The sequence below is a fragment of the Tenebrio molitor genome, chromosome 2 (genome assembly GCF_963966145.1).
Source record: "Tenebrio molitor chromosome 2, icTenMoli1.1, whole genome shotgun sequence".
Classification (NCBI taxonomy): Eukaryota; Metazoa; Arthropoda; class Insecta; order Coleoptera; family Tenebrionidae; genus Tenebrio; species Tenebrio molitor.
Window position 1 is genome coordinate 12,498,734 of NC_091047.1, and position 13,267 is coordinate 12,512,000.

At 32.7% G+C, this 13,267-nt stretch overlaps 2 protein-coding genes across 4 annotated transcripts; one reads left to right on the forward strand and one right to left on the reverse strand.

Annotated features, from left to right (window-relative positions):
• Positions 1–15: 15 nt before the first annotated feature.
• LOC138123494 (WD repeat-containing protein 37-like) lies at positions 16–8,096 on the forward strand. Of its 3 annotated transcripts, none has more exons than XM_069038254.1 (8): positions 16–212; positions 308–531; positions 583–690; positions 743–931; positions 3,866–4,038; positions 4,615–4,837; positions 4,894–5,032; positions 7,156–8,096. In XM_069038254.1, exons 2-8 carry the CDS (start codon positions 309–311, stop codon positions 7,526–7,528), a joined length of 1,428 nt encoding a protein of 475 aa, XP_068894355.1. In that variant the 5' UTR covers positions 16–212; position 308; the 3' UTR covers positions 7,529–8,096. The 3 variants fall into 3 exon arrangements, with proteins under 3 accessions (XP_068894355.1, XP_068894354.1, XP_068894353.1); XM_069038253.1 differs by having other exon boundaries at positions 18–212; positions 275–531; positions 4,612–4,837; XM_069038252.1 differs by having other exon boundaries at positions 18–212; positions 4,612–4,837.
• A 5-nt stretch (positions 8,097–8,101) lies between these two features.
• On the reverse strand, positions 8,102–9,287 carry LOC138123499 (uncharacterized). Its single transcript, XM_069038260.1, has 3 exons — positions 9,115–9,287; positions 8,934–9,052; positions 8,102–8,883 (listed from the first exon to the last, which is right to left on the reverse strand). The coding sequence occupies exons 1-3, from the start codon at positions 9,161–9,163 to the stop codon at positions 8,125–8,127; spliced, it is 927 nt and encodes a 308-aa protein (XP_068894361.1). The 5' UTR covers positions 9,164–9,287; the 3' UTR covers positions 8,102–8,124.
• Positions 9,288–13,267: the final 3,980 nt, after the last annotated feature.

Here is a 13,267-nt window from a genome sequence, read left to right on the forward strand (position 1 = left end):
CTATGCAGAACAATTTTATATCAGCTGTAGCTGTCATTCACGGTTGTTATTAACGTCAAATATATCAAAGTCGAGCCGACTTAACATAAACATGTTGAATTTGTTTATAAACGTAATATTTCGGTTTTAACGTAATTGGCGACCTTGAGTAGGGTATAGTCCACAGTGGTGCAGCTGGACTGGACATTGACCAACAAGTGCTCTTCCATCAGGTAATTATAAAGAATTACAATGTTGCGTGTTTATTGATTGTACTGCATCATCGTTTCGTAAGTTTCGAACAATTTAAGTATTCTCCCGCGTCTAGGATGTCAGTCAATCAAAACATTTCGAACAGTAAGGTTCAGTCCAAGGAGAAGAGAAGCTCTATGAATCGACCACAAAGTGGTGTTATCGATGGAGATTTTTATGGTTTCCGTTCTGATGTAGAAAATGACTGTCCCCTTACCCCAGCCTATAAAACGAAGTTGTTCAACTTATTTAGACTCATTGAAAAAGAATTTGATATTTTGTATCAAGAAAATCAAACATGTAAGTTATCTGTTGTCGATATCTTTAGCGATCTGTGGATTCATATTTCAGTACAAGATAAAATAGAAGTGTTAAATGAAAAAATCGGAAGGGACACGTTTGATAAACCTGATTGTGTTGATTTTGAAAACAACATATCCAAAGTTTTAACTAAAAAATGTAAGATTGTCTTTAGGTTAAAAAATTCGAAATTTTGAGGTAACAATTGCAGTGAGTTCTTCATCGCAAAAGTCAAAAACTGCTCATAAACTGAAGGCTCAAACTAGCAAAATTGTGTCCAGTTTCAAAGCCCCGCAGTACAACTGTGGATTGATCAAGGACTACAATGGACACAAGGATGGAGTGTGGGAAGTTTCTGTTGCCCGACCAGGTGTGCCAGTTATTGGCACAGCTTCAGCAGGTAATGAATGAATTTTTTATTAATCAGGTCAGAAACGTCTAACCTTGACCCTTAAAAATCAATTTGCAACATTGACGGCGGCGACATGTGTTTGTTAGCTGATATTGATTTGATAATTATTGTAGAAGGCTAGCTTGCTATCAATCAATAGTACATTATAACTTATGCAATTATAAACACGAGCAACTGGACGGACTAACCACTAGGGAATATAAAATTAAAGGTCATGGTCAGATATCTTCTTTGTACTTATAATATAAATTTATGACAGTGTATTTTATACTGCAGAAAGGTAAAAGGAAGTTAAGTAAACCTTCTTTACATATAATTGAAAATTTTTTCAGCTTCAGATACATTAATTAACCAAATAATGCTAATTACTTAAAAGTATTCATAACTTTTGTTATGAAACTACGAATTCGTTTGTTTATTTTGTAACGTAACATAAAATATCAAATTTTTATGAACAAGTTGAAATTTCCACTGAATTTCAAAAATTCGCGATTCTATTTAATACATATTTATTTAAGTACAGTGCACAGAGTGATTAATGTCGTCATCACATTAGTGAATCCAGTAAAGTTTGTTTGATGTAATTACACCATAACACATTTATCTACGTTTTCTCTGTAAAGGCCTTATTACTTTATAACGCCTCGTTGTGCAACCTTCACACGCGTATAATAATAATGCTTTTATCCCACTTGTTGCATAAATAACTAATATTTTTTAATTTAAAAAAATTGACAAAATATTACATTATTTATTCAAACTCCATTGTTTTACTATTTGAAAAAAGTAAATTATGTATAATGTTTAAGACTTGTCCGAGATAAACTAAATTATTTTATTACATACTATACCTACTACATATTTTGTTTTGATGATGATTATTTAATTTAAAAATCTTACCAAATGTATTTGAGATTCTTAAAACATGACTAAACAAAATAATGTTTGCGTTTTTATATTTATGAAAAATTAAAATTTGCAAAATAAAGTTTAAAAAAAAATTCATAGAATTTTAAATGAAATTCTCTTCTAAACTAAAAGAAAAAGCATTTTTATAACGAGTAAATTAGGAAAGTTAAAATTTGTGTTTGTAATAAATTCCGAGCACAAAAACGCGGCATAATATTATTGAAGAATTTCAACTTCATTTCGTAAGAATTGTGTAAAGTTAATTTTAATTCTAATTGCGTACCTAAAACTTCCTTTGTTTAATATTCATTTAAAAACATTTAAATGAATTTTAATTCTTATTCATAAATAAACAACGTAATTATTATAATAACACGTTTACGGCCAATTGCATAATATGTATTTTCTAATATAATTTGATATCATTGAAGATTGTTTTACGATCGTTTCAATCTTTGTTTTTTCACAGATTATTTCTTAAAAAGTAGGTAGTAATACCCAGGTATTAAAAATCCTTTTATTTTCCAATGGAAAAGTAAAATTTGCAACAAAGCGTGGTCCAAGGAGAATACTGTAGTAAACGATTAATTAATAGGTATCAACAATTTTTTACCACTTGTAAAACTTGCTTGACCGCATTTATATACGTTTAGCATTTTTGTTAAATCACTTTTTTTATGTTATTTTTGATCATCAACGATAAAAGTAATTTCTAGGTTCTACGCTTAAATGCTGAAATCATCTATTTTATTATGCGTTAACCAAATAAATTTCGTGATCAGCACGGAAGTGAATTGTAACGTTTTCTATTCAGCCAATTCAGAAGCCAAACTTGTTGCATCGATAAAAAAATGATAAAGGTATCACAAATTTTACCAGTTGCAACATCGCAACGTAAACATTTTTAAAAACAAAATTCCCACATGATTCACCGTATTCAAAAACCCACTTATGGAAAAAGTCAGTTTAAAATTTTGACAGCGAAAAAATTACTGCCAATAAATCATGTCTTCATTATAAATTACTTTTAAAGGCATTTCACTAATAAGAATTTAATTTTTTTCCAAAAATAAAATTACAGGAAGCAACCGATGAAACCTCTTGTTTTTATGTGTTGTTTGGTTCTCAATGAGATTTTTATTATATTTGGGTCAAGTGTAAGTTTCCAAAAAAATCCGCCTCTTAATGACCACATTTAAAATTTTGCCACAAAGTAGCACCCACAGTATCGTTCAAACGATGCATGAATAATGGAATTTATTATTTAAATACGAACGCAAGTCTCGTTCCAAGTATTGTTCACAATTAATCTAAATTTTTGTCAATTAATATTTTGCCATTTTAATTTATACAGTGTGGAATAAAATGATTTACATCTAGTTACCTTTGCATTACCCTTGTAAAAATACGAAATGCCGCTCTACAAAAAAAAGAAAGCCTAACCTCAAAATATATATCCAAATTCCAAATGTGATTTATTGCGAAGGGATGAAATTAAAAAGGACTTAACAAAAGCAAGTCACAGCTAGTGTTGAAAGTGGCCACCAACGTTTGTTAATTCAATTTAGTAAATTGTAACAATTGTCAATTCGATTGATGACATTTATTGACAGAACTAATAGTTCGGCACTTCGAAAAAAAAGTAGAGCGGTACAGGAAAATTTACATGTGCAAAAATTCCAAAGGTAACTAGATGTAAATTTTAAATTAAAAATTAAATTAAATTAAATTTTATTCCACACTGTATATGCTGATAAACTGATTTATTGGGATATTTTTATTTTGTTTAACGAATATTGACTTAAAAATTCATATGGTTTTAAAAGAGAATTAAAAAGCAGAAAATCAATTGTGAAATTTGTGTGTCGCAATAGTTATAATTAAAGTCGACCGGTTTAGAACAGAAATGTTTTGAATGTTTTAGGATTATGGAAATTTTAGAGAAAAAATTGAATCTATCATGAATTTTTTCTATCCCGTTACGTGTAATTACCTCCGATATTATTTTTTTAGATCATAGCGCCTGCATATGGAGTATAGAATCCACTCGTTGTCTACTTCAGTACCAAGGACACACAGGTTCCGTTAATTCAATACGATTCCATCCCGCCAAGGATCTAGTTTTGACTGGAAGTGGCGATTGTACTGCTCATATATGGCAAGCCGCTCTAAACTGGGATTTACCGGTAATTTTTTCTACATAGAAATTTTCACATTAAAACGTAAAGCACAGATTTGCTTTTTGCAGTTTGATCTGTTTTTTGTAATTATGACCGAAAGCTGTTTGCAGAAGAACTAATTAGAATAATCGCAACACAACTTGCAAGGACAAGTGCTTTAATGTACACAACATAATTTGGGGTATCGCGCTAAATAATATGCGATTTAATGTATTTGTCGTGCTTTGCGGTAATTATTTTACAATTTTACGCTGCACATTAGTGTATGACAAAGCAGTTGAGACATGTTTTTATCTTGTATGCAAGCAAGTCAACCTTGAAACCTCGCAAGAGACACAAAAGATATAAATAATCATTTGTGTTATTCATTGGTTGAATTATTTTTGTTCTTTTGTTATCCTCCAAACATAATATACAACGAAGTTAATAGCTGATAGTTGTTATTTGTAATATTTTTAGAATAACATTTACACCCCGTTTAAGATTTTTATTGGAAAATGGCCAGACAGCAAATGTGTGCTTAATTTACGCGATTTTATTTAAAACGTAAAGCACGAAATTTATAATTGATTACATTAGAAGGGTCACTCGTCCGAGGAAGAACTAGAAGGAGAAGAACTCGACGACAAACTGGATGCAAAAATTTCGGCCCTTCGTACGCCATTTAGAGAATTATTAGGTCACAGTGGTGCAATTTCTGCAGCGGAATGGTTGGTCGGTGCTGATCAGGTGATCACAGCATCTTGGGACAGATCAGCGATATTGCACGATGTGGAAACGGGGATGTTAGTGACGACTCTATCAGGTTAGCACGCTGTTTCAAAACAAGTGAAAATATTTCAGTTTGATTGTTGTATTTAGGCCACGATCAAGAATTGACGCATACCTCAACGCACCCCAATCAGAGGTTGGCAGTAACGTCTTCGAGGGATGCGACGTTCCGTCTGTGGGATTTTAGGGAAAATGTACATTCGGTTTCTGTTTTTCAAGGGCATACAGAGTAAGTGAAACATGTTAGAGTGTTAAGTAAATAGTATATTATATATTGAGGGAGAGAAATGCATGATTTTTCCTAAGGTTCAGTTTGTAGCCAGAGGGCGAAGCCCGAGGGCTACAAAGCACCGAGGGAAAAATGAGCATTCTCTCCAGAAGTATATATACTATTTTTTTCACGGTAGGGAGTAGAAACAGCACAAAAATCTCAAATTTTAAGAATAAAAAAATGATGACAAATGAGTTGTCATCTTTCGATGAATTTAATGGAATTAGTAGTTGCCTTGACAACACAATTAGATTTTTGTCACAACAGTCAAAAAAAATGAAAACTCCCATTAGATTTTTGTCACAACTGTCAAAAAAATGAAAACTCCCTAGGGAGCAAGTATTTGCAAATATTTGCTCCCTAGGGAGAAAATGCTCTACTTCTGTCACGATGTTGACATCCGAAAAGTTGATTTCTACTCCCGATCGTGAAAAAACATGTTTTTTGTCTTCCATAATTTACTATTTTCGGTAAAAATCGTTTAATTGTATTTTTGTTTTGACAGTAGTATAAATTCACGCACACTTCGTGGTTACAAATACCGTGCCTTCAAATAAATTCGGAATTAGAGTAAACTGGGATTTATTTTGTCTATTAACGATTGGTAGACTTTTTAGCACTGACAGTTGTCAATAGTGTTATAAGAATGAGAAAAAACACGTGTAAACGCTGTGCCAAAATGAAAACACTATTGTGGTGCAAATTACTTATCTGTCACTGTGATAAGTAATATAGGGTTATTCTAAATGATTGCAGTCCAAGTACGCGTAAAAACTGAATATAAAATTTATGGTTGCGCTCCGTATAAAAAACATCAAAGTGATGTGAATAAGTGAGTACAGTTAAGACCACGGAATTTAGTCAGTCATTTTACTGTCAGTTCGAAAAAACTTGTGTAGTCTAAGCTTTATTGTCTTTATGACTGACATTCAAAATATTTGTGACAGAAATTCTGACACGCACAATAAAAATCAAAATGCCAACACTAACGTTTTTGACATCCATGGCAAAAATTCCAATGTGGGGTTAGAAATATATAAAACCTGTTTTACAGCTAATGTCAGTTGAATGACAACGACTGACGAAATTCCGTGGCCGTGACTGTACACACCGTTCACACACAGGAGTTAAATTGGGTGCAAAACAACTCAATATTTTTAGAATTGGTTGCAAAACAAAAAAACAACTCAATATTTTTGGATTCAATTGTTAATTGAAAAATAATAATGAAAGCGCAAAAATTTCATAACATGAGCCTGGCCTGCTTTGACTACAATCATTTAGAATAACCTTGTAGAAAAATGTGTGTTATTTGCACCACAGTGGTTTTTTGATTTTGGCACAGCGTTTACTGTGCTGTCAAATGTCACTGTTGTGCAGTTGTGCTACTCTAATTCCGAATTTATTTGAAGACACGGTATTAGCACGATTATTAGAATGCAGTCTTTTTTTTAAATCAGATATCAAAGTATTGTCAAGTTGGTATGAGGAGTTGAAAATAGCAAATAGTGCATTTCACAATGTAGGTTGGCAGCGTCAAGCCGTTCAAGGTCATCGGCGCTGTCATTGCGCATAACTGTTTGCGTTGAAAAATTAACGCACAAAATTTGAAAAGATGTCTTCGCGAAAAAAGGTAGTGGGCAGCCCCTCACAGAGCGTGAAAATATGGCCCTGATTCGGTACTGCAAAGAGTTGAAAGGTGACAAACCTGAATTGAGTAAGAAAAGCATGTTGGACATTTCAGTTTCGTTAAACAGACATAACCTCAATTTTGACATGGGGAAACTGTTGGTCGGTGAGTACAGGTTTTAGAATAACACTGTTAACACAGTCTGGTTTTTTATTAACTTTTGACGCTGACAGCTGATTTAAAAAAAAATAGACTGTGGGCCAGTTTATAGAAAGAGAATTAAATTCGAATTAAATTTTAATGTGCGATTAACCCATGAATCCGAAACTTTGATTGGTTCAATCTGATCACGTGTTCAGTTAATCTCTCACATTTGATTACGATTAACTTAATTTGGCTTCTGTAAACTGTCTCCGTATGTTGTAGTTTAATATTTATGACTGAATTTTAGGAGCGTAACTTCAGCCGTGTTCACAAGAGAAGATAAAGTTGTTTCGGGTTCTGACGATAGGAGCGTGAAGGTGTGGGATCTGAAGAATATGAGATACCCAGTGGCTACAATAAGAGTAGATTCTGCCGTGAACAGGTTGAGCGTTTCGGCAAACGGAATAATCGCGATTCCGCACGACAACAGACACGTCAGATTGTTCGATTTGTCGGGACAAAGATTGGCCAGACTGCCCCGCTCCAGTAGACAAGGGCATAACAGGATGGTAGCGAGCGCGGCCTGGGTGGATGACAACGTCGTTGGTGTCAATCTGTTTACATCAGGGTTTGACAGGAGGGTATTAGGTTGGTGCGTAGTTTCGTTAAAAGATCAGTAAATGTTTAAGTTTTCTTGTTGTATATGTGATAAGTATTTATTATAATTATTTTGAATATGTATAAATATTTTTTTAGAATTTTTTTTGAAATTAAGTATCATGAAAGACATTGCATTGTTGTATATGAAAGACAAATAATTGTTGATATTAAATTATTCTTGGGACATCTTAATTGCAAAAATTCAAATTTTACTATACCTACTTCCATTTTAAAGATAAATGTAATGTTTAAAAGGTTGCTCTTATGAAACTATATATCGATTCAGTGTACTGTTAGCTCAAAAAATGAAGTTTCAAATGAACATAACAATCATGTTTAGGCTCATTGCGTAATTTTGAATTACCAAAACTGTTAGGCACTAAAATGTCTCTAGTCACTGTCAAATATTTTTTAATCACTGTTTTACAAATTTTCTATTAAGATTGTATGAACCTAAAAGAATCGTCAATTTTGATGTTATAGTGATAAACTTGCCCTTACTTTCTGTTTACAGTTTATTAATTGTATAACTTGTTGTATCCTTTGATTGTTGTATTAGTTGACTCAATAATAAAATAAATGAGATGATGCAATTGTTTTTTCTTAATTTGTTTATTTAGAAATTGAGTTTGCAAAGTGGACATAAAAATGAATTTTTAAGACACTCCTTCAGACAATTTGGATGGAAGTAATGATTGCAAGGCGTGATCTTCGCTTTGCTCATTTTATTTAGACAGACCGCACAAATATCATCGTACTCGTCTAGTTGTTTTTGACTGGCGTTGCGGAAGTTGTCGAAGGTCTGTTTTTCGAGTTCAAGAATTTTCCAATAATTATAATAGGAGTCTTTGATTCTGATATATATTAGAAAGTATGAACACACAAATGCAAAATTTACAAATTTCGTGGTTAAAAAGAAGTATAATTCAATAGTAATGCTCAACGTTACGGTATAAATATTCAAAAGCAACGGCACATACAGGTGTTCCAAATCGTCGAAAATTGCAAAAGCGCAATACCGAAATGCTTTTCGGAAGATGTCCGTAAAAATTTTTTCAGTGCATAGGTAATACGAGAAAGTGGAGACTGCGTAAGGAACGCTAGGCCTGAAATCAATCCCTTGCTCGCGGAGACATATCACAACTATTATGGCCTTGGCCCATTCGATAACGATTCTGCAAATGCCTTCCATCAAGTTCCAGTTGTGGAATATCAATATCCTATTCGACGACAATATATCTTTTGTTTTTGTTGTAAAATATGTAAAAACTGAATAGAATAGTAGTGTTTTTAGAGCCATCAGGAGATATTCTTCGAATCGGTCGCTTTCAACTTTTTCGTTAAATACCAGAGAACACAGGACGAAGAACATCATCTGAAATAAAATGTAATTAATTTATTTTAGATAAATGAATCTTTACGTACCTGGGATACGAAGGCATAAATGTTGTACAGTTTTATGTAGAATTGTTCGAAAAAATGGATTCCTCTAAACATTCTGGTCGCCACCACCACAAATGGATAGGAGATGAATCGAATCCAACCTGAAACCAGTTCCAAAACGTTATTTTATTGCAATTTAATTGTATAGAACTTGAAACAATACGTTTTAAAACATTTGAATTTTCATGAAGATTATGGTCAGAAGATGCCATTTCTGGGAAAGGTGTCTTAAAAAGTTTAATATTACATTTTGATGATTTGACAGTGGTAAACCATGATGACAGTGATATTTGTCAGTTCTTGTTAATTAATGTTACCAAGTTTTTATTTTATTTGTCACAACTGACAAATATACGAGGGCGGTCCCATAATGAATTAGCCTGACCTATCAAGAAACTCAGTTCAGTTTAAGAATTTATAGTGGCATACGCCTTAAACTTTCATTTGTTTATGCCTAAAATTTGTCGTTTCTCCATGCTTTAGTTGTCAAGTTATAAATGTTGAAAGAACACGTTGTTCTCAACTTTTTCAAAATAAGTACCTACTAAAAATTGAGTACCGCAGCGTAATAAAGTTTTTGTCCAAAGAGGGTCAATCCCCGGCCGAAATAAAAAAACATCTCGACAATGTGTACGGTTGGCTTCAAAAAAAAAAACGGGAACTGTCAGAAAAAGTTCTGTCAGGTTTTATTAAATTTTTATAGTTTGAAACGGCCTTTTAGAATTTAGGTTAAAAAATTGCACTTATCTGTCAGAAATACTAGGTACTGTCAAACTGACATAAATTGACAAATTAAATTTTCAGTTCACATTAGGTCAAATTTCATTTCCCGTTTTTTTTTGAAGCCAACTGTACAGTTACGGCCACGGAATTTCGTCAGTTATATTACTGGCAATTCGCAAAAACTTGTGTAGCACTGTAGCCTAAGCTTTATTGTCATTATGACTGACATTCAAAATTTTTGTGACAGAAATTCTGTCACGCACAATAAAAATCAAAATGACACCAGCAACGTTTTTGACATCCAAGTCAAAAATTCCAATGTGGGGTTAGAAATTACAGGATGTCCCAAAATCGGCGTACAAACTACCTTATCGAGGATGCTTAAATGTATGTGGAAAAAAATATGGAAAAAATGTTTCCGACAAAAAAATTAATTATTTTTATTACTAGCTGACCCGGCGAACTTCGTACCGCCTCAGAATCAATAAATGTTGTATTAACTTATTAGCTGAATTGAATGATGTTTTTTTATTAAGATAAAATGAATAATCAAAATGAAAGCTCCCATGAATTTACGACAATTCATTGTTGCAATAGCACGCTGGCCGGCGTCCGGCATCTCTAGCGAGCTTCTGTTAACAATATGAAAACATTTGAAATTTGAAAGTCCCTAGAAACTCAATTATAAAACTCGTATAATAATATACTACTACTAGAAGTCGACCGTTATTCATTAAATTTTTAAGTGTGAACGTGATTGAGGTTTTTTTTTAAATCAAAGCATATAATTTTTTTAAATTTTGTTGTATTACGTCAGCTCCGAGCGTGTACAAATAACAAATACGTCATTATTATGCATTAATTTTCGAGTTATTTGAAGATTACGAACGATAGGAAAATGAGGTACCTACCTATAGCTTGGCTAAGCCATATTTAAAAAACGATAACGCGTTTTTTAACATTTCCTTGGGTTTTTTTATTGCTATTCTAGCCAGGTTTCGCCAAGGCTACACAGTTAATTTGCCTATCTTTTTCAAATTTTACAGGGGTCCCCAAAAAAAGAAGACGAGCATATATGCCGTTCACGATTGTTGAGAAGTCCTATGGTTTTAAAGCAAGCGGATATTTTCTGATGTCCCTCTATCTGCACCATGTAGACTTGCAAGGTTCAATAAATGAACAAAAAAAAATCTGGAAAATTGCAGAAATATGCACTAATATGCATTTTTCGCAAAAATATGCTCAAGGTGCTTCAAATATGCAAAATATGCATTTTTGATGTGACGTAATTTCATTCAAAGTTTGTTAATATGTCCAGAAAATCCAAAATTTTGTCTATATACGCCATAGAAGAAGCAAATATGCAATTTGCACAGAATCCGAGCTTTAGTTATTACATATTTGTCATTTGTTTTTTCAGCTAACTTAATTTGGTTATTAGTTATTACATTGTAACGCAATGAATTTTGATAGCTTCTCGCTATGTAATGTTATTTTTTTTCTTTTTTCTTTTTTTAGGTTATACATGTCACACATTGTTGTTTTCAGAATAAAAATCTCAATGATTTGTCCAGCGAGAGATTGGTTGACATAAAAATCATTAAATTCTACGTAGAGAAAGTAGTACCTAGCACACGTAAAATTTGAAATACATATATGCTTCAAGCAGTAACATTTTTGCCCTGAAATTATGCTCTAATTACATACCTACATAATGTATTCTAGTGCATTTTGTAGTGTTGCGAAGTTTATCAGAATTACTAAAAAAATATGCATTTGAAATAGGTATTATTTTGACAGTTTAACCTTGAAGCCCTTCGGACTTTACGTGAATTTAGTAGGCCATTTTGTAGCCTATTCACAACTACGAGTATGTATTTAATTTGGTGTATAGATAATTAAAATCCTCTGATAAATAAGGGAGCTATGGACTCGTCTTTTTTTTGTATATCATACAGCGTGAATTAGAAATACGTCACAATCTTAAAACCCCAGGATGTTCAGACAATTGTGATAATCACGTGCTTTCAGTTTTGCGCTATACTTAGATCCACATAAGGGCAGGAAAGCAGCAATCGTTGATTTAAGTATTACTTTTTATGCTAGAAACCATTGGAAATTGTAGTTTCGGTTGCATATAACAAAATTTTCATCGGAAGTTTCTCGTGACTAACCCTGTATAAATTTGTGGGACGAATAATTTTGATTTGATAAAACATTGTTTTGTGTGAACGGAATTTGATAAATGTCACAACTTGTCAAAACGAAACGTCAACCTAATTTTAAAGATTTTAAGCGGCCTGTCGAACAAAAAAAAACGTATTCAACTCGCTCGTGTGTAAATTGGTCTTTTTTGGTACTCGTGGGCCTTTAAAACGCTCATTTCACTCGCGTTTTAAACTGGCCTACTTATGCTAAAAAAAGCCCGATTTACACACGAACTCGTTAAATAAACTGTAGTCTTTGCCAAAACCAAATAAAACCATCAACACAGCATTCTACCCAGAAAATCAACCGGCAACGTTGTGTACTTAGATTTGATTGGTCTAGTATTTTAGTAATATCAAAATTGCCATTATACACATAGGGCCAGTTTATAGAAAGAGAATTAAATACTTAATTCGAATTAAATTTTAATGCGCGATTAACTCATGAATTCGAAACTTCGATTGGTTCAATCTGATCACGTGTTCAGTTAATCTCACATTTGATTACGATTAACTTAATTTCGCTTCTATAAACTGGCCCTTGGTGTAATTTTGTTTTCACCAACTTAATTCACCATGTGGTGGTTATTTGGGTTTGGCACGGCCTATAGGTACTGTCGCGAGCAAAAAATTCTGGTCGACAATGTCAATTCAAAGTTTGGTTAGATGGTCACAAATTAAAAAAAATCCCCGCCTGATTATGCCCATGTCAAAAAAGTGTCAAAATATGAAAAAAAAATTACAATCAATGTCATACAACATGATGATAGGTTATGATATTTACGACCGTTTTACAATGGAATATTTTCCATTGCGTCAAAGTATGATTTTGACGACCAATTTTTTTTGCTCACGACAGTGAGTATTATCGAGTATTATCAAATTTTGATGCAAAAAGTGAACTTTTTCTAAGTATGTCATTGTAGCTTTAAAAAGTCTCTCTTTTTGTAACTAGTGATAAATTGCTTTTATTTTTTGTAACTAGAGTCACAATGAAATTAATTTTTGTCACTCATAGCAAATATACTGAGTGACATTAGAAGTAGAACACCAAAAAATAATAGTTATTTTAAATTGATTTTATACAACATGTTAATCTTGACTCAACCTAAAACTGATTAAAATTTCAGCCTCTTACATCAACTAATAATTGACAAATAGTTATTTAGACAACGAGTGTTAGAAGTGCAACTTTTTTTCATAAGTGTGGAAGTTTATTAAACGAGTCGTAGACGAGTTAAATAATCCACACGCATGAAAAAAAAGCACGCTAACACCCATTTTAACTGTAATTTGTACTTCCATTTTGGTCAAGTGCGGTGGCGGGTTGTGGTAACTAAGGAAACATTATATGTTTATTGTTTTAAAATTAATTTGTCAGTTTTA

What these genes read in the sequence shown, in the direction of transcription:
- LOC138123499 (XM_069038260.1), bottom strand. Translation starts at nt 9,163, where the DNA reads ATGGCATCTTCTGACCATAATCTTCATGAAAATTCAAATGTTTTAAAA. An exon ending in AAATTCAAATGTTTTAAAAC is followed by an intron (nt 9,053 to 9,114) that starts GTATTGTTTCAA and finishes AACTGGTTTCAG; the next exon opens with GTTGGATTCGATTCATCTCC. An exon ending in TTTATGCCTTCGTATCCCAG is followed by an intron (nt 8,884 to 8,933) that starts GTACGTAAAGAT and finishes ATTTTATTTCAG; the next exon opens with ATGATGTTCTTCGTCCTGTG.
- LOC138123494 (XM_069038253.1), top strand. Translation starts at nt 309, where the DNA reads ATGTCAGTCAATCAAAACATTTCGAACAGTAAGGTTCAGTCCAAGGAG. An exon ending in CTCTAAACTGGGATTTACCG is followed by an intron (nt 4,039 to 4,611) that starts GTAATTTTTTCT and finishes TGATTACATTAG; the next exon opens with AAGGGTCACTCGTCCGAGGA. An exon ending in GTTAGTGACGACTCTATCAG is followed by an intron (nt 4,838 to 4,893) that starts GTTAGCACGCTG and finishes TGTTGTATTTAG; the next exon opens with GCCACGATCAAGAATTGACG.